Here is an 18,696-nt window from a genome sequence, read left to right on the forward strand (position 1 = left end):
CGCGGGTGGAATCTGCAGGCTTGCGCGTGCGCGTGCACACGCACGGATCTGTGCCATGATGACACAGATCCGTGTGTCATCATGACATGCAGCGACAGGCTGAGCCACCCCTAGGACTGCGCAATCCATCACAAACTGGCCAAAGCCGGCCCGCTAGGGGGATCAATGTCCAACAGGAGGAATTTTGATGAGTGTGATCATATTTATTTCCATTTAACTGTACTTGCTCATTAAGAATTGTCTATGTATAAACTATGATACATAAGAAACCTGCTGACAGAGAGAGAGAGAGAGAGATTCTGACAACTGGAAGCTCAGTAACAACATCCAACTAAGCTAATCTAACATCTGACAAGATCAGATTCTTCGTCTGTCCACAGCGGGGAGGTTGGAGGTTCACATGATGAGTCAGTTCATATGAGTGGACAATGCAAGACAATACAGAGCACTATTGTTGAGTCAAACATCTATCAATGGACAGCTATATCAAGTCCAGAGGTTTTCAGGATCAATGAGTGAATCAAAGGACTGAATGTATTACATATAAGCACATCAGGGATATACCATGATGAGATCATTGGACCGGGACAGGAAGAGGTGGGGATTGAATAATCAATATGGGGAAGATGCCACTATCATAACATCTACAATGCACAGGATGCACCACCAGCCAGAAACCAACACAAAGGAGGAGTCCTTTGTGTTGGTTTCTGGCTTTCTGTGCACACCCACATTGAACAGTTTATATTGGGTGAAAATCCTGAGTTCTGTGCTCATGTGCGGATGTGTAGATAGCTGACTGGTTGCAGACTGTGGACCACTGAAGCCATGAGACCTCGTCAGTCAATATTCTGTACCACAACTTTAACCTCTTTGGCTAAATAAACAGCTTAAGTGTGACCTCTCTCAACTTGAAGTTCTTCTTGCCGGCCTGATGAAGTATTTTGAACACGAAAATTTGGAAAGTGAAAAAATGCATAAAAGACACTAACTACAAATTTGGGATCATGTCGTTTTTTTCCCACGGGAGGAAGGGGGTACCGACTTGTTACTAGTCTTGCTGATCAGACACAAATGAAAAAAATGAAAAAGCAGTAGGGGAGGCAGCCAGTACCTCTGCCTCACTGAGGGGGCGGTGTGTGTCTGTGTGAGCACACGGGCTTCTTCTGCGATTGTTCTTCTTCAGGCTTTAGACAAATGGCATTGTGGGTAGCTAAAAAAGTTAGAGTCACGACTTCCATCCCTAGCAATGATCTCTATTGAGACAGAGAGACTTTTAAAACTGAAAGCAGATAAAGAGGACTTTAACACCAAAGTCATAGAGAGGTTTGTGAAGAAGGAGAGGCGAATGGACTTCATTTACAAGTAAAGGTAAAACATGCATACACTCACTGCTGTACAGTCCACCACACAAATTAAAGACCAGCCCTCTTTTAATACATACAAAAATTAGAGAAATCAAAAAAATTAAGTCATTTTAAAGAATAAAACCACATTTGTGCAGGGACTCGAACCGGCGACCCTGCGGTTCCCAAGCAGACCCTACCGACTGAGCTACTGCCTCCCCCTATATACTTTCATTTGTATAGAATAAGTATGAATTGTGGAATTGTGATGGCAAATTAAGAACACACAGAGGCTGCAGCAGAGCAAATGTGCTCTCTCTGAGCCGCTGTAGATTTTTGTTCTTCTTTGGCCAAACACCTATGTAACTGTGTGTAAATAATGCTGATATGGGATATGAAACATAACCAGTAGTCAATGTGCAAGCAGCCAGTTGAATGGTGAGAATTTAGCTTCTCTGTTGAATTCATATATTTGTAAACCTGACTTTGAAAGTCAGTGCCTCCCAAGCCACGAACCTTACTGCACCGCACGCCACTGCGGGAGAACCACCGGCACCATGATCAAGGGACATTTAAAATGGGATTAAAGAGCCCATGGTGTGTGTGTGTGTGTGTGTGTGTGTTCTCGTTGTCAGATATAAAGCGGAAAATGTACTTCATTGTACTTTATTTCAGATCTTGTAAGGCAACAACTTGTCAAATACTCGTCAAAGCATCTACAATATGCAGCGCTTTCAATAATACTCTTAATGTAGTAGACTTTGGAAATAGTGAACAATTTTCAAAGCCCTGAACAACAAACGTTTGCTCAACAGATAAAGCTGTAGACCTGCTCAATTACACAGATTTTTCATTTTTACAACATCTGTCACAATATAAAAAACATAATACTGATAATATTGGAATCTTAAATCACCTTTGTATGTACTTAATTAACAACTGATGCTTTGCTGACAGTTCAAATATAGTTTTTGACTATATTTTCATTCTATAAAATTTTCTGGAGCAGGCACACATGTACTCACCCACATACATATAAAACACTCAGCTGTGTTAGTGCCTTTTCTTTTAAGGTAAGAGAAAAGGCAATGGCGAGAACTAGCCCTGCTAGCTCTGGTATGGACACAACATTCTCTCTCTCTCTCTCACACACTCACGCATGCACGCACACGAACACACACATACGGAGAGCTTGTTTGACACGAGCATCTCTAGCTTCAAGTCAGGCAACAGACTGTTCAGGGTCTCTACAAACTCCCCAACCCTATCCAGGAGCTTTGACCCGACGTGGACACTCCTTCAGCAGCATCACGCTCACTTACTGACAAATCCCATCCGCTGAGCAACTCTGCTACAGAAATGGCTGCCTTGCTTTAAGGAACCTTGTTCGGCTGGTCCATGACTTGAACCACCACTGTTCTTGTCACACCTTGGCACACAGTAGAAATCCCGTTCTGGACTTTGTGTTTTTACCATTAACAGGGCACTGACATGGCAGCCAAGTAGAGGATATCAATTAGTGTAAAAAGTCAAAAGAAGCAGGGCACTTAAGGCAATTCTCTCTTTAAAACTCCTTGCTGTCTCTGAACAGGTCGATGCGCAGGGCCAGCTCCTTGAAACCTGGACGCAAGCTGGGGTCGTTGTCCCAGCACTCCTGCATTATCTCATGGATCTGCAAACCAGAACAGGGAGGAAAACATTGGTTTAAAATGCACTCAATCACACATCACTGTACCCGACAATGGAATTACTGCTGCAGTTCTCATGCAAAGGTTGACACAGAAAATACAAAACTGGATTCTCTTTTTGATCCTGAGATTGCGCAACAAGTAACTTTAGTCTAAGTGGACTATTTGCTTGCTGCTGTTTGGGAGACGACCCAGTACAAAGCTTTGATCGGTCCAAACATGGAATGTGGAAGGTCTGGTCCTCTACCTCTGCAGGACACTCCAGGGGTTGAGGCAGCCGGCTGCCTGATTTGAGGAGCTCAATGAGATGGTAGACGATCAGCTGTCCTTGCTTGTCGTTCCCCATCATGGCCATGAAAATCTGAGAGGGAGAGCCAGAAAACTGCACTGTATTGAGTTGAAACGAACTAGAATCTGGAGTTTGTGGTTTTAAGATTGGATTAGCTTTGATTCCTTCTTTGTACAGAATATTCTGAATGTTCATTAAAGCCATTTCTAAGATCTTGAAGAAAAATACAATGAAGCTAAACTTAATAAAGATGAGATTGTGTGTGTATGGTGTGTGTAGTCACATACAGCAGGGGGGCTGCAGTTCTTGTCGCTGTGGGTGAAGAGTTCATAGAGCACCACTCCAAAGCTCCACACATCCGACGCCACAGAGAATTTACTCTCCATCAAAGATTCAGGAGCATACCTATGCAACAACACACACACCGTCAATGACTTCAAACTCTTAGCACATACATGCATACAAGGGAACTGAGCATCAGCAAACTGAACCGATAGTGTCCCTTTTGTAATTCCCTTGACATCTCACCAGAAGATGGGGCTCTCTCCTGGATCTTTCACCATGTAGTACTCTTTGTCCTGCGGCAGAACTTTGGTGAGGCCAAAATCCCCGATCTTCACCCTGTGCTCGCTCTCTACAAGGATATTTCGTGTTGCCAGATCTCGGTGGATATACCTTTTACTTGACAGATACTCCATACCCTGCGGCAACACAGGAAAAAAGGTGATCAAAACAGACGATTTGAGTTCTTCCCTTGTAGAAGTACAACAGTTTTGAGCATCAAGCTTCACAGTAGGTAAGAAACAATCACATCCTTTAAGTATTCAGACGGAACTGTCAGGTGATGGTACCTTGCAGATCTGAGAGGTGTAATGCACAAGCTTCATGTCATCGACCCTCTCCTTGTTTTTCATGAGGTAATCTCGCAGGCTTCCATAGGGCAGATATTCCATGATTAGACGGAGATTTCTTCGTCCTGAAAGGCACCAAAAGGAAACAGACTCAGAATTTGGAAGAAATTAGTGACTTGAACTTGCTAGGATCTCAATGTCCTTTCCTCATTCATAGTTATCTCATCGAGAGCTACTGAAGACTGAGTTGAATTTTGAACTTGATTGTTTATGTGAGCAAATTAAGGTCCATCTTTTGAAATACCTGCACTGTAGCATACGCCTTTGTACTTGACGATGTTCTCGTGCTGGAGAGACTTGAGGATCTCGATCTCTCGCTCAAAGTCACGTATGTGCTCAGCAGTGCTGTGCTGGAGTTTCTTCACAGCCACAACCTCTCCCGTGTTGTCCTGAAGGGGGTCATATCGACACATCTCCACACTGCCAAAGTTCCCCTGGTGGAGGAAACAACTTCAATTATTAGTCATTTCCATACTGAGCCATTTAGAGCCAAAATGTCCACTTGGGTAAAAACTTTTGTCCTCTCAAAATCAATCCCAGCTTTTTCCGAATGGAATCCCCAAACATTGGATCTGAATGTGTAAGATAGCATTTTTATATTCAAATTTTCAAAAGCAATTGACAAGAGGTTCCAGATTTATAGTAGCTCATCACGGGTGGAATTATTCTGTGATACATTGCTTTCTTAAATGTTCTCCTATGGTTCCGTTACCTTGCCAAGCTGCTGTAAGAATATGAGATGTCTCTCTTCAAACTGGGCCGGCTCCTGGCTCTCGAAGCCCCCGGTCACCCAGCCCGACCCTACCGTCTTGTTCGGCAGGATGTCACTCTCCACGATCAACTCATAGTCTTGGGACACAAAACCAAAACAATGTGAGAACCTCTGGTGACATTCTTCAAAGCCATGTGTCCAAAGCACCCGATAATAAATGATGTCTGCAGGATTTGGGAAAATATTTGCCTGGGTGAGAGCTACACACCCACCTGATGTGAAGAGACTGTGGAGGTCACGGATGACGGCACGGAATGTTGGCCTGAACATGGGCTCATAGTCCATGCAGCTGGTTATCAGATTAGCCAGTTCAGTCCACTTTGGGGCAGGCAGCTGGTGGTGGTCTTCATAAAAGAGGCTTTTCTGTGACACAGAGCTAAGGGTTAGTGTGGGCGCCAGGATGAAAAAGGAGGAGCTCCAGATATTTGCTGACAACGGTTTACTTAGAAGGTTAAATATGTGCAAAGGAATGATCTCATAATGGCATTTTTAACGAGAGCTCTCCATACATTTCCCCAAATTCACTGTGGTGCCATGTATTGCTCCTTTTACGGTAAGACAACCAGCCAATGATGCGGCAACTGTGCAAAAATCTGTGTATATCAGAACTGCTACATTATAGAGCACCAACATGTTCTGCTGCCGGCTAATTGCTCTCCATCTGTTCCACTGACAGAGGGCAAGTGAGGTAATAACTGTTATTACACATCACGCCTGTGTTTTTGACAGGCGTTCTTGAGGGAGAAAAACCAAATAGCAACTGGCTGAACTCAGAACCGGTCCGTAATTCTCATCAGCGGATCTGAAATATCACTTCAATCCAAACAGCTTCAGCTCAGATTGCTATCAAACTCCAAACTGTCCAATGTCCTCACCTTAGAGTTGTCCAGTGTTGCTAATGGGTTCTCCCCACCGCTGCAGATCTCCCATAGTGTAGCGCCGAAACTCCACTTGTCTCCAGCCAGGGTCAGATTGGCAGGATCCACGATACACTCGGGGGGCACCCAAGGGATCCGTTCTATTAGGACTGATTCCAAAAACACATTGAAGAACTCAGACACAGTTGAAGGCAAAAGTTGAGTACATACAGAATGAATTTTGCAGGATTCCGCCTTGCTTGACAACACACTTTGTATTATTAGTATGCCTCGGCTTGCAAAAACCCGTAGCCATTTCAGCTGAGACATAACCTCACAGGAACGTCAATATGCTATCATGATGCAGTAGAAATTTGTATTCATGCCATGTAACTAATAAACATTACACAGAATAAAGCCGACGAGTCAAGGTCAACTTCATTCTTAAATAGTCGTGTGCAGCCTTCTTCTGATTGAAAAAGTGTATTACTTTCTTTGGGCAGGTCGGTGACGCTGATGCCAGGGTCACTCAGCTTGATGAAGGGGGGGTTCCCTGTCCTTCGATCTTCTTCCCTGATAAGGAGAATATTTTTCCCACAAATGTTCCCATGGGCAAGGTGTTTCTCCTCCTGCGGGTTCAGGAAGGGAGAGGTTAATCAGCTGCCCACAAGCAGGAACAATACTTATATTACAACTTCAGGTAACTAACATTGATATTAATGTAATTGTTAAAATAATTGAATTGAATATAACACCAGTTTTTTCCATTATAACAACTACTATAAAAGGTAAAGCTGTGTAATAAATTCTGACAGTGTACGGGCCGTCATACCAGGAAGTGCATGGCCCAGGCCAGCTGTTTCGCCACCTCCAACTTCCACAGGATGCTTATCAAGTTATTTTTCTTCTTCAGATAGGTGTCCAGTGAGCCAAACCGCACGTACTCTTGCACCATGATGTCTGAAAGCATTTTCAGTGGAGGTATATCAGAAAAATGTTATTAAACTGAATGAACAAAGAAGGTCATGCTGTGTTTCCTCAGGGAAGAAGGGATTCTGGTGCGCTGGTATTCCTGCTGGTATTCCTGCTGGTATTCTCAACATTAAACAAATGTTCTTGTTATGGCGAGACTTAATCAGTCTGGCCGTGAGATAGAGAAGTGCTGCTGGAATAAAAAATTACTGATGAGCATGCTTCGTTCCATGGGGAGGGAACAAAGCATATACTCTATAAGTATCTATGTAGTAGCTATTGAAGAGTCTGGACTCCTTGCAAGAATAAAGCTGTCTTCAACCAAGTGGCCTGACATCTCTGAGGCTGAAAGAATTTCCCTAACAAGGTTACAAAGCAGCTGTGGATCTTGATTGGCTTGTGATTGTGTAAAAGCAAACACCCTCAGACAAATGGAAAAGTACTCCTTAATTCTCTGCGTGGGAACTTTGCATTTGCCTAAGGTGAGGTGTGTGTCTAATTCGACAGTTTGATGTACTGCAGTTTCTGGTAAATTTCACATTCTGATTGGATAAGGAACGCAAATATAGTTGCAATATTCTAGACGAGGCACATTGCCAGCAGGTGCTTTAAGGGTAGCATAGATGAGAAACCTGAATGAATCACGTCAACATGCAGACTCTACAAGTCTGTGTCTTAAATCCTGGGAGGCGATGAGTGTGTAGCATGTGATGAGGTGTCTAGTGCAGAATATTGTAATCCCTCTAAGAATAGCCCACTACAGCCCATGGTTAAATCCCTGCATGGACGTTAAAGTTTATCGAGACTAGGTAAGATTATCAGGAAGCACAGTCAACTCTTGACATTAAGACTTCATAATACCATAAGCTTATAATGTGTCAAATTGAATCTGTTTCAGGTGCTGTGAGTGTTTGAATGATCATATTTTTCACTTAGAGGATTTATGCTTATATGACTTTAAATGTTGTGCGTGGGTTTAAGACTCACTCTCGTCTCCGCAGACACACACGCCATAGTTAAGAATCAGGTGCTTATGGGACAACTGGCTCATCATGCTGGCAGCCTCAAAGAAAGACTGCATGGTGGGAACAAGAAGACAGATGACCGAGTTATGAACATGCCAATGAGAAATAGCACATCAGTGTTATGTACCAGAGTTTACATGTAAAAATGTGTTTAAATGCACAAGCAAACCTGTGCAGCTTGATGAAGACGAACCGAAAAATCTTATTTCTAAACGAACTTTGCAGAGGTTAAAAACCACCAACCTCTGAGTAATTCCTGTGATCCTGGTCCAGGACTTTCATGACCACATCAGTCTGGTGCATCTTGCCATAGTCTCCCAGCTCCTTGCGGACCCCTTTGAAGATCTTGGTAAATGTTCCTTGACCTAGACTCTCCATCTGAAAGGAAGAGCAGCAGGCAAAATCCATTCAGTTGACGGAAAGTTCAAGAAGAAAAGTCATGTTCCGAACGTTTTACATGTTGAATGTGCCATTGCAACCAAGATACTACAAAGATACTACAATACCCTTGTTGTATCAGCACACACACTCTGCTACGAGAGCCGTTTTGCCGGAGTATGTTGTGCCACTGTTCCAGCTTTTGAATAAATCTGGACCAATTTTACAAACCTGGAATTGTACCTGTTTTTTAGTACCTTGATAAAGGTTTCCCCTCAGGCCGGGGAGGGATTTGAGCCGTTCAAATGTTGATTTGAACCATGTGGTTTCAAATTGTGAAGCCGTTGCCCTGTTGACCTTTATGTGTGATTTGGATCGTTACTGGGTTGGGAAAAAATTTGGAAGGTTAAAAGTGATCATCAAGTGATCACCTTTCGCATTCTGAGCAATATCTGTGGGTTATGTTTCAAGATACAGTCATATTTGGAGCTATTAGAGCATGTTTCTCAGCTGAAGCAAAGCAGTCCAAATATATGCTTTAACTACCTCACTGCTCAATATGTACGGTGTTGTGTGGTGGCAGTCCTTAGCCAGTCCAAATATTCAACCATGGACTGGTGAGACCATGTTTGGGGTAAATTGGTGTCTTTTTGCTTTTGGTTTCTTCTGATATGCAAGAAATGGCTTCTGTGCTGCTGCCCAGAGTAAGATATGCAGGTGACCATGCAGGATACATTTCATTACTTCATTGAATCTTGGTGCCCTCCTTCGTGACTTTCAGTTTGTCTCGTCAGCAATAAGGAAGGCCTGGTTTTTATATCTGATTTCTTCCTTCTATTCAGGTTTGTTGTTAACTTGATAGTTATTATGTTGAAAGGTCAAGTTGGAAAAAGGTCCATGGTCCATCATGATTTGCCTCGTGTTATCTCCCGTCTCACAGTACAGCACTGCAGACCTAATGTACTTATACATACTCATCTACAGCACTGTGGACTAAATGGATTTACAATACTAATAAGACACAATTATCCTAATCATGCAAATCTTACAAATTCCAGATCTTCTTTCCTGATCTTGTGAAACACCATTTGACTTATGTTATGCCGCTGTAACGATGGAGATAGAGGCACTTCAGAGCCCTTGTTGCTCCTGCAGACCAAAAGGCAGGACTTTTCTGTTGATGAAAAGAAAAGATAAAATTTCGTGTTAATTTCTGCAAAGCTCACAAAACACAACACAAAATAGGAAACGTACAGACTCTGTTGGCTTTACCTTTGGGTTTAGGTGGGCAGCACTTGCTAAATTGGAAAACGATGCCATCAGAGCGTACGGTTTCCTTCTGATAGAAGCTAAGCAGCTCCTGGAGGCTGCTGAAGTTCCTTCTGGTTCCACTGAGGTTGAACTCTCTGTTGGCTGACTGCGTTATCTGGCAGTGCTTGTATTCTACTGCATCGTACAACTAGCAAAAAGGAAAAAGATAAATTATACAAACAAACACAACAATGTCATAATCTACTTCTATGATTTTATAATCAAACCACAAGGGCACAAGTGAAAACATACAAGTATCCTTTGATAGGGGGTTTCCACAAAATGTAATTTCTACCATGAAAGAAGTAGCATAGAGCTAGTAAATTGATGTAGGACTCGTAATGTCATAACAAAACTGTGTGTATTTAAAAAATCTCAAACAAAATACATACTGCAACAGGGAAAGTCAGAAAATACTTGTTGAAGTCCTTGGGGCTACATCGCAAAATGTACAATCCCCGCTTGTTTCCACATTTCCGAAGCCGGTTGATGGCAAAGTCCATCCTGCAACCATAACATGCAGCACAAAAGGAGAAATGGTGAGGGTCATGACTCATTATTCAGCAGAGAAATCTATCACCATTTTGTACATAATACAATGAATATCCTTTACTTACGAGATTGGGCCATGGCAATGGGAAGTGACTGCCTCCACCAGCCTAGGAGGTGCCACTTCTTTACAAAGGTAGTGGTGTGCATCTGAAGTGAGCCGGTAATAGCCGTCAATGAGGGACACAAAGGAGAGGGCTTCAGACAGGGTGCAAAACTCCAGCTCCTGAGATATTAGGAAGAAAAAACAGGTCAGCCTCCATCCCACCTTCCTCCAAAATGTTCTGTTGCATTAAAAAATTCTTAGTAAGGGCTCATGGCAAGAGGTTCTTCTTTAAGCAGTAAACCCTGTAGAACAGAGTACGAGGAGACATTCATTAACTGAAGTTACCAGATTCTTGCCATCCTGCTTGTTGATGGTGACCACCCGGCTCTCCGCATCGCCCTCATTGTTGGCCTGTTTGATGCTGATGTCAGTCACATCAGGGAAGTCACACAAGGTCTGTAGCTCCTGACCAAACAGCAGAGTTAACATTAGACTTGGGACGCTAAATTAAATGTCAAAAACTGTAAAACTAGCCCGACATAAAATAAAGCTGCAGCAGTACTACAGCCACATCTGTAGGCAACTTCATCATGTGTGCCCCTACATGTTTTCGTTTGGAATTTTCATTTCAGTTTTAGTTCATTTTATTGTAGCCAATTTAAGACAATTTATATGCCGACATTAAAATCCAAGACAGAACACTAAGATTGCACATCTTGTTTAACAATCTTTAATGGCACCGACTCCCTGTGGTAAAATGATCTGGTTGTGCCTGTCATGCCTTTTTAAGTTGCGTGTATTCTGCTCATCCGGTTGTAAATCTGCATAATGTCTCTGACCGCTTTTCTTTTACACTGGGTTGTTACACATAAAACTCCATATAATGTCACATCGCACTGACATTTTTAAAAACAATAACATACGCAAAGACAACATAACACCAAAGGCTATCAGACTACCTTAAATTGGATAGGACCAGAACCAATACACCACTACTGTTGAATTTAATGCAAGTGGAGGTTTTCATTTCTTTAGTCTCCAAATTTCTCCAGGTGAAAGAGCAAAACACACACGGATCCGTTTAGGATTGAGATAAACATGAAAAGGTCCGAGTCAAAACCAAAATGGCAGGTATGAGGATGATAGACGCCAGTTGAAGAAATCTGATATGGCATTTAGAAATAATGAAGAACAACTTTGAAACATTATAGAAACATCCATCCAGCCTCTCTACCGAGCCATTACAACTGTCAATAGAGTTCATAATAATAACAACAACAATAGAACACCGCTCAAGGTACCAACCTGCGTAGAGCCTTCGCATTTGTCTCGACACCACTGGATGCCAGTGTCTGCTGCCACGTGGATGGTGCGCTGTCCGCTGGCTGGTTCCCTGACCTCAAAGGTTTCTGTGTAGAAAGCCTTCTCCAGGGACTCCGTGCTGATGAGGTACTTCAGCTTGAGGTCGCACACAGTGGTCCGGCACTGACTGAACTGCTGAATGAAGCGTTTGAAGCGGAAGCGGATCCGCTTGCGTGTCAACAAGTTGTGGTCCTGGATCTGAGCTCTCATGTCCTTGGGCAAAAATGACTTGTAGCTGTGAGTAAAGAAGCAGAGAACATTGATTTTCTTCATGGGTCTTCATAGAGCCAATAGTCATATGTGGACCATGCTTTCATAAACTTAAACTACAGGTTATGTTTAGCAGATGATTGTTTTTGTTTTGCTTTTTACTTGTACCTCATCCTGTGGTAGATGTCCAACGGCGACATCTGTCTCTCCTTTGCTATCCTGGTCATGTCTAGCACAGCCATGCCGAGGCACTCTTCCTGACTCTCATGGGAGTTGGAGATCTTCACCGAGCCGTTTACAAAGTCATTCCTCCACTGCACACAAGATTAGAGAAATTACTTAGGAAACATTTCTGCCCTCCTGTGTCCGTCTTTGTTATCTCAATGCGAATAATCATATGAAGAGGGGAAACGCTGTGCATGAAGGAGGCAGTATCTAGGAGAGTTACACATTTTGTCATATCGATACTTATTAAAGTCGTAATGAAAAGGAAGGTATTGGTCCGACACTTTGAAAGCATAACTCATTCAGCGGCAGTAGCTCAGTCGGTAGGGATTCCGCTTGGGAACCGGAGGGTCGCCGGTTCGAGTCCTATATGGACCAAGTAAGTGGACTGGTAGCTGGTGAGTTGCCAGTTTGCCTCCAGGGCACTGCTGAGGTGCCCCTGAACAAGGCACCGAACCCTCAACTGCGCTGAATAATGTCTGCCCTGCAATAATTGGAAGTCGCTTTGGATAAAAGCGTCTGCTAAATGACCGTAATGTCATCTTATCACATGATCATAACAAGCATCACATCCACATTACAGGACAGGACAGGGTGTCTCCTTCCTCAGACTATTTGCTCAGTTATTAATGCCAGATCATGTCCAGTACAGTCTACATTAATGCATGTGACTTTATATATAACAATTTTAATGCTCATTAAGTAATTTGTCAGCATCGTGAGCACTTTGTTAGATCACCAGATAAGATTTCAAGAAGGAATAACAGATCGACAAAACTGCTAAATTCACGTGTCTTAACTCCAGCGTCCTCACTCCTCAAACTGGAATGACACTAAATCCTCATGATGTCAATTGCTTCCCAGAACATGAGTTGATGGAGGAATGGGTACGCAAAATGATAATTGAGATGCACTAAATCTTATTACCAAGTAAACAAACCTGAACACAGGCGCATAGCCCTGGACTAGACTGTTGAGGAATTTGACGTACCCTTCACAAAGCAAAAATTAACATCAGAGTAAAGACAATCGAGGCTAATGGCTGCAAACAAAGCTCATGCATCTTAACATGATCTCAGAGAGGTGCTCCCCTTTTTCCCCCCGTCAGGCTTTCCCCAACACAGACGGATTTCAAAAGGAGTAAATCCATATAATCCCTCGGTTCACAGGGAGTTCAGCTCCATGTCACTGGCGTCGAGCTACCTTGATTCACCGTAAACTGCGTAGCAAAATACATTTCCATTTAAAATCAAAGCCGAGGGCTAAATAATTCTCCTTCTGCATTGACTACTAGACTAATTAAAATGTGATTTGATATAGAATGCAATTATGTACAGGCCATTTTATCTTATTATCTAATGCCTTTAAGGATCTAATGACTTTACACTGCAGCGAAGATGGAAGAGCCCCTTCACTGTTTTTGCCTTCTTGTGCTACACAGACATTTTATTTAAAGTGCTGGTTTGAAGAAAGAACAGTTGCCATCCTTTAGCACCAATAACAAAGCAGGTAATGAGATAAGATACAAGCAGAGAACCACCAAAGTTGTAAATCAAACTAACAACATAGATACACAGATATGTTGCCCTCCTGGCCTCTCCAAATTGGGAAATCCCCCTCCACTGACACTTCCTGAAGTCTACAATAGTATGCTTCAGCGTGCCATTAACGAGGGTCATGCTCCCCCTGCTGCTGCCGATTGATCAATAGTTAGATAGATGGATAGACGTCATTGATCCCGCGAGGGGAAATTGTCATGTCACAGCAGCATGGTCACAAGAGAAGCTAAGAATAAATGTAGCACTAATCAGCCATGGTGATGACACAGTCTAACTTTCGTCTTGCGTGAGAACCATTAACGGCATGCAGCGGCACACTTGGTGGTGTCATTCTCTCTTATTTATGACATCGATTTCAATTGGCTGAAATCCACCACACTGAAGACAACCATGGCCAACATCAGAATAGAGAATAAAGTTTACAAATATCTGCCTGTGTTCCAAATTAATGCTCACAATAAAGCAAAGATATGAACTGCTTGTTTTCTTTTGCCTAATTGACAACACTGGAGTGTGAAGATGGTTACAAAGCACTTGAATAGATTCTGAAGCTAACCCTCGCAAAATAAAGCAGCTGTTTTTCAATTATATTTATTATGGTGGTGGTTGTATGTTAAAGTCCTCACCTGAAAGAAGAGATATGTCATTACAAAGTCATCAAGGACCGGACTTTCTGAGCCCTTGGTGACCCCATATCGATAAGCACGGGACGGCCCACCACTATACCAACCAGGGAAGTAGTACCTGTAAGAACATAGACAGGACGGGGGGGGGAAAACAAATCAGTGGGGATATGAGGATGTTTAATTTTCTCCTTAAGAGTTAAGAGAAAACAATACATTACCTTATTCTGAAAAACACATCTTCTGAGGCAGATTCATCAAGATGAAATATGTGGTTGGGTGAAAACCACAAGCCATCACACTCTCGGAAGAGACCAAAAAAGCTGTAGTACAGAGGTGATATACCTGAGGGAGACAAGGAGTCATGTGCTGAGGACTTTGATTTCATCACATTATATGAGCAGAACAGCAGAACTTCCTTACTTTGAAGCTTGCACATAACATATATACTAATCAAGTGAACATTATTTTGGTTAACTGGCAGCTCAGAGCGGCATAAAAACACTATGCCGCACATCACACATTAGAAAAGCACCTGTTTATAGTGCAGACACAGGTGAACAAAAGGTCAAGAAAGATTTTCCAAAATGTCAGTTGTGTTTGGTGTATCATCAAACACACATCATGCAGTCCAACAACAGGTTGGTGAGGTTCAGGCAAATTCTGTGTCATAGTTGCCGTATCATTTTCAGGTCTCGGGACCTATGCCCCAAGTTAGAAAAGCAGACGGATGGAGTAACTTTGTGGGGTGTTGCAGAACTGAAAGTACTCACTGCATGCCTTGGCTGCGTCTATACACAACTCTTCTGCCACATAGTCCCCAGGTGGGAAGGTGAGAGAGGTGTGCTCGTCTGTGCCCTGGCTGCTGTGATAGCAATGAAGCCTCAAAACGGGGGCGGCTGGCCTGGAGTCTTGGGACTCTCGACGGGCGGCCCCATTTTGGTGCACCGTGGGGCGTGTAGCAGTCATGGTGTCCATGGCTGGCATTGAGCCCATCAGCAATGTCCAGCCTAAATTTAACAGAAAAAATCATATATTAAAAAACAGAAAATGTCAGTAGTTATATTTATATATAGCTATTTTTAGTAAAGTGTAATCAGTCCACTATCATGCCGAACTGAAAGGGCACATGGTGGTGGTGTTGCATAAACCGTTATCAAAAATCAAGTATTACGAAAAAGCTGCAAAACAGAGGGGACTACTGTCAAAATTGGCTTCCAAAAATGTGCAAATATAATTTCAAAATTGAACTAAAAATTCTTTTAGATTTATATTTTTCACACAAAGTGACATGGACCAATTCCAAAACCAAACCAAAAGAAAGACAGAAACAAACAAACAGTCAAAGAACAACCTCATTTTATAATACAACAACTCTGAATGAATTTAAACTTGTGAAAAACAGATTGAACTTGTGCACAAAGAGGCTTCTAACTATGAATCTGCTGTTTTTCACTTAACACAATGTTTTCTATTTTTGCTTTACAATAATGAAAACCAGTTTCTTAAGTATTAATAATGAATGTTGGTTGATTTTTTCACGTTTGATTTTAAGGTGAGTAAGTTATCAATTTTATAATGTATGTTTCTTCTTTAGTGTGAACCAAGTTTGCAATGCAGAACTTACATTGTTATAAAATTAATACATGCATGTATAAAATCCATTCATTTTATAAAATTACTATTCAGATGTGCAGTTATCTCAAATGGAAAACTGAAATTTGGCACTTCGCTGAAACTAATTCAGAATGTATTTGGAATGAAATCTCTTGTCCTGTGGAATGTTAAGGACAAATGGTCGCCACTGTACTTAAATCGAGTATGCAATCAACAAAACAAACCTACAAATACCGTGAAATATGAGCGATGAGCTCAACGTTACAATGTTTTCGTCCCGAAAATGTTTACGAGTGTAAACATAAAAATAAGTATGCATAAACAACCCTACTTCAACCTACAACACTATGAATCACTAATGAATATTTTGACTGCTGCACAGATAAGCAATGCACACAACAGTACTGAGAAAATGTCAAAGCTGTCATTAAGAATGTCAAAACTAAAATATTCTGGTTTAAAGGGTAAAAAGTGGCGTTAAAGTACGAGATCATTTTACGACCCCAATGTTATGGTATTCATTTAGATATAACTGATTATTTCACATGATGTGTGTCAGTGGAGTTTACAAATCTGGGCAAATGTAACACTCTTACACCGTAATGTAGCGAATGTAGCGCGCTAACGTTAACTTAGCTGTAGCTTCAGTAGCCTAGCTAGTATTAGCAGCCGCACACACCCACCCTACATAAGTTCGGTTTGACATATAAACACAGAATGCAAATGTATCTCGGCCTTTTGACTATCTAACAAAAGTGGTTTTAGTTTTTATGTGTTTAAAGCTACAACTGGCAAACTGACATTCGTACTAATTCTTGCAAATACTTACTTTAAGAGATGGGCCGAACCTGCAACTAGCTTGCTAGGCCAGCGCCACAGCCGGGGCGGCGCGAGCGGCGAGCCACTGCCGGGCTCTTGCAGCTACGACCTGTCACCGCTGCTTTAGACCTTCCACACCGGTTACCCAACTTATGATTCTTGTAGAATACCCGGCAGTGTCCTTAGTTCCATCCCACACTCTGGCCATTAACTTGCTAAAGCTACACACCCCTCACCAGCCTACATATCTCACTGCAGACAACTTCAGCCATCTATCTTGTCAATCGTTGTAACTTAAGCTAATGCTACTTGCTAGGAGGACGCAGTGCTCGGTGAGAAACTGGCCCGTTAACAGGCGATTCGTCTGCGGTCAGCCATCGAGCTGCGGACAATCCCGCCGTCGTGACTGCGCGGCCACAATCACGTTATTGACAATCTCCTTATTCTGAAGCTTTGACTCGGAGCAGCTAGAGAGCCAGTGGCCGCCTCAGTGCAGGCAGAGCCCGAAGTCAATCAACACACAGCAGCCGAAGTGTATCAGTGAGTGAGACGTTCACCGTTATCAGAATTTTCACCATCGCGAGTTACTTGACAGACCAGCACTTTCCCCTCATCAAATGCCACAGGTGCTCTTCAGAAACAATTGACAACAACATGGAATATAATAGAATTGAAAAATAAATACAAACCTTAATACTTACTATCATTATTATTTCTGAGTATAACAGTAATACATAACTAACTAATATATAGTAATACATGCATTTTATATAAGGTTAACATGTTTTCGAGTACTTTTCATTGCATGATAGAAATGCAACACACACGCCACAATGAACATTTGAATCGCTGACATTGCAGCCACTAGCCAAACTTTGGTCACGCAAATGTTAGATTATTTGTGAAGCATTGTGAGAGTTATGCTCTCACTTCTTCATTCAGAGTTAACAGTTCTGCTTCCACTTCTAATTATCTTGACACATATGATATGAAACAACACAGACATACAGTATTTTCCCTATTCATGACATGTTGGTGAAGTGCAAACCTCTAGGCCTCAGGGTTTGTGGACCATTTGAGTGATCTAAGAGCCATATCAATAAACTTAGGTTTTAATTTAATTTAATTTGTATTTATTTGAGATATGAAAGCATTGACGCGATTAGGGAAATCTGCCACTAGATGGAGACATATGTACACGGATTGCTAAACAACCCCATGTAGAGGGATTTAACGGATGATGAGAACTATATAAAGAAGAGAACACAAACGTGTATTGGACCCTTATGGATTTTTTACTTATCAATCTAAACCTTCTGGACAACCGGGTCAATGACTTAAGTGTTGACAAGCGCATAATTGATGTGTTGTATGACCGGTGAGCAAACAGTGAGGCAAGTAAGATGCTAACTATTCCATTCCCCATCTCCATGCTTGGAAAAAAGTAAATTTTATTCTCCATTGATATTCCTAAGTTATCCAAACCTAGTTCTCAGGTTTAATTATTTATGTAATATACAAGACCAACATGTGGCCCTGTTTTAACAGCTATGTCAAGTAAACCAGGTTTATACTTCATTTTAAACATACACTCCTGCCCACAGTTGCTTCTAGTTGGCAACATATTCACTTCTATGTTGGTCTGGAGAAAATATATCCACCAGGGAGCAGTATAAGGTATGTAGTGTGGCAACATGGGGTTGTGGCAGCTGTGAGATCAATCTTCACAAGCAACATAACATGTTCCATCATCGGCCACTAATCAAAATCTCAGCAAATCTCCCTTGACCCAACAGCCTCCAATAGCCTCGGCCAGACCATAATCACACCAAACCCACAGCTGACTCCGTATGGGCTCATGTGATATGCAGTCTCGGTTCCCAAAGTTGAGACATCTCCTGTGGCATTGTGATTTGTTTCTATCATGGGCAGACAGAGCTTTTAATTAGATTGAAATCCTGCTAGTTAGAAGTTTCAGAAATCAGAGTCAAAACATGAAATACAACGGTGGTGGTGACAGGACACACGCATGCACGCATGCACGCACGCATGCACGCAAACACACACACACACACACACACACACACACACACACACACACACACACACACACACACACACACACACAGTATGAAGC

General features: G+C 42.2%; 1 protein-coding gene across 1 annotated transcript; it reads right to left on the reverse strand.

Moving 5' to 3' along the window:
* Positions 1-1,996: 1,996 nt before the first annotated feature.
* On the reverse strand, positions 1,997-17,171 carry jak2b (Janus kinase 2b). Its single transcript, XM_076150825.1, has 24 exons — positions 16,570-17,171; positions 14,897-15,133; positions 14,345-14,468; positions 14,127-14,244; positions 11,885-12,030; positions 11,450-11,741; positions 10,490-10,609; positions 10,167-10,324; positions 9,942-10,053; positions 9,511-9,697; positions 9,288-9,412; positions 8,104-8,238; positions 7,823-7,910; positions 6,696-6,823; positions 6,354-6,492; positions 5,882-6,033; positions 5,219-5,369; positions 4,947-5,083; positions 4,479-4,668; positions 4,175-4,299; positions 3,852-4,024; positions 3,611-3,728; positions 3,282-3,395; positions 1,997-3,018 (listed from the first exon to the last, which is right to left on the reverse strand). Exons 2-24 carry the CDS (start codon positions 15,117-15,119, stop codon positions 2,911-2,913), a joined length of 3,363 nt encoding a protein of 1,120 aa, XP_076006940.1. The 5' UTR covers positions 15,120-15,133; positions 16,570-17,171; the 3' UTR covers positions 1,997-2,910.
* Between the last annotated feature and the right edge of the window lie 1,525 nt (positions 17,172-18,696).

Source organism: Genypterus blacodes, unplaced genomic scaffold, assembly GCF_046128005.1.
Source record: "Genypterus blacodes isolate CSIRO-AG114 ecotype Tasmania unplaced genomic scaffold, CSIRO-AGI_Gbla_v1 ptg000053l_1, whole genome shotgun sequence".
In the NCBI taxonomy this organism is placed as follows: domain Eukaryota; kingdom Metazoa; phylum Chordata; class Actinopteri; order Ophidiiformes; family Ophidiidae; genus Genypterus; species Genypterus blacodes.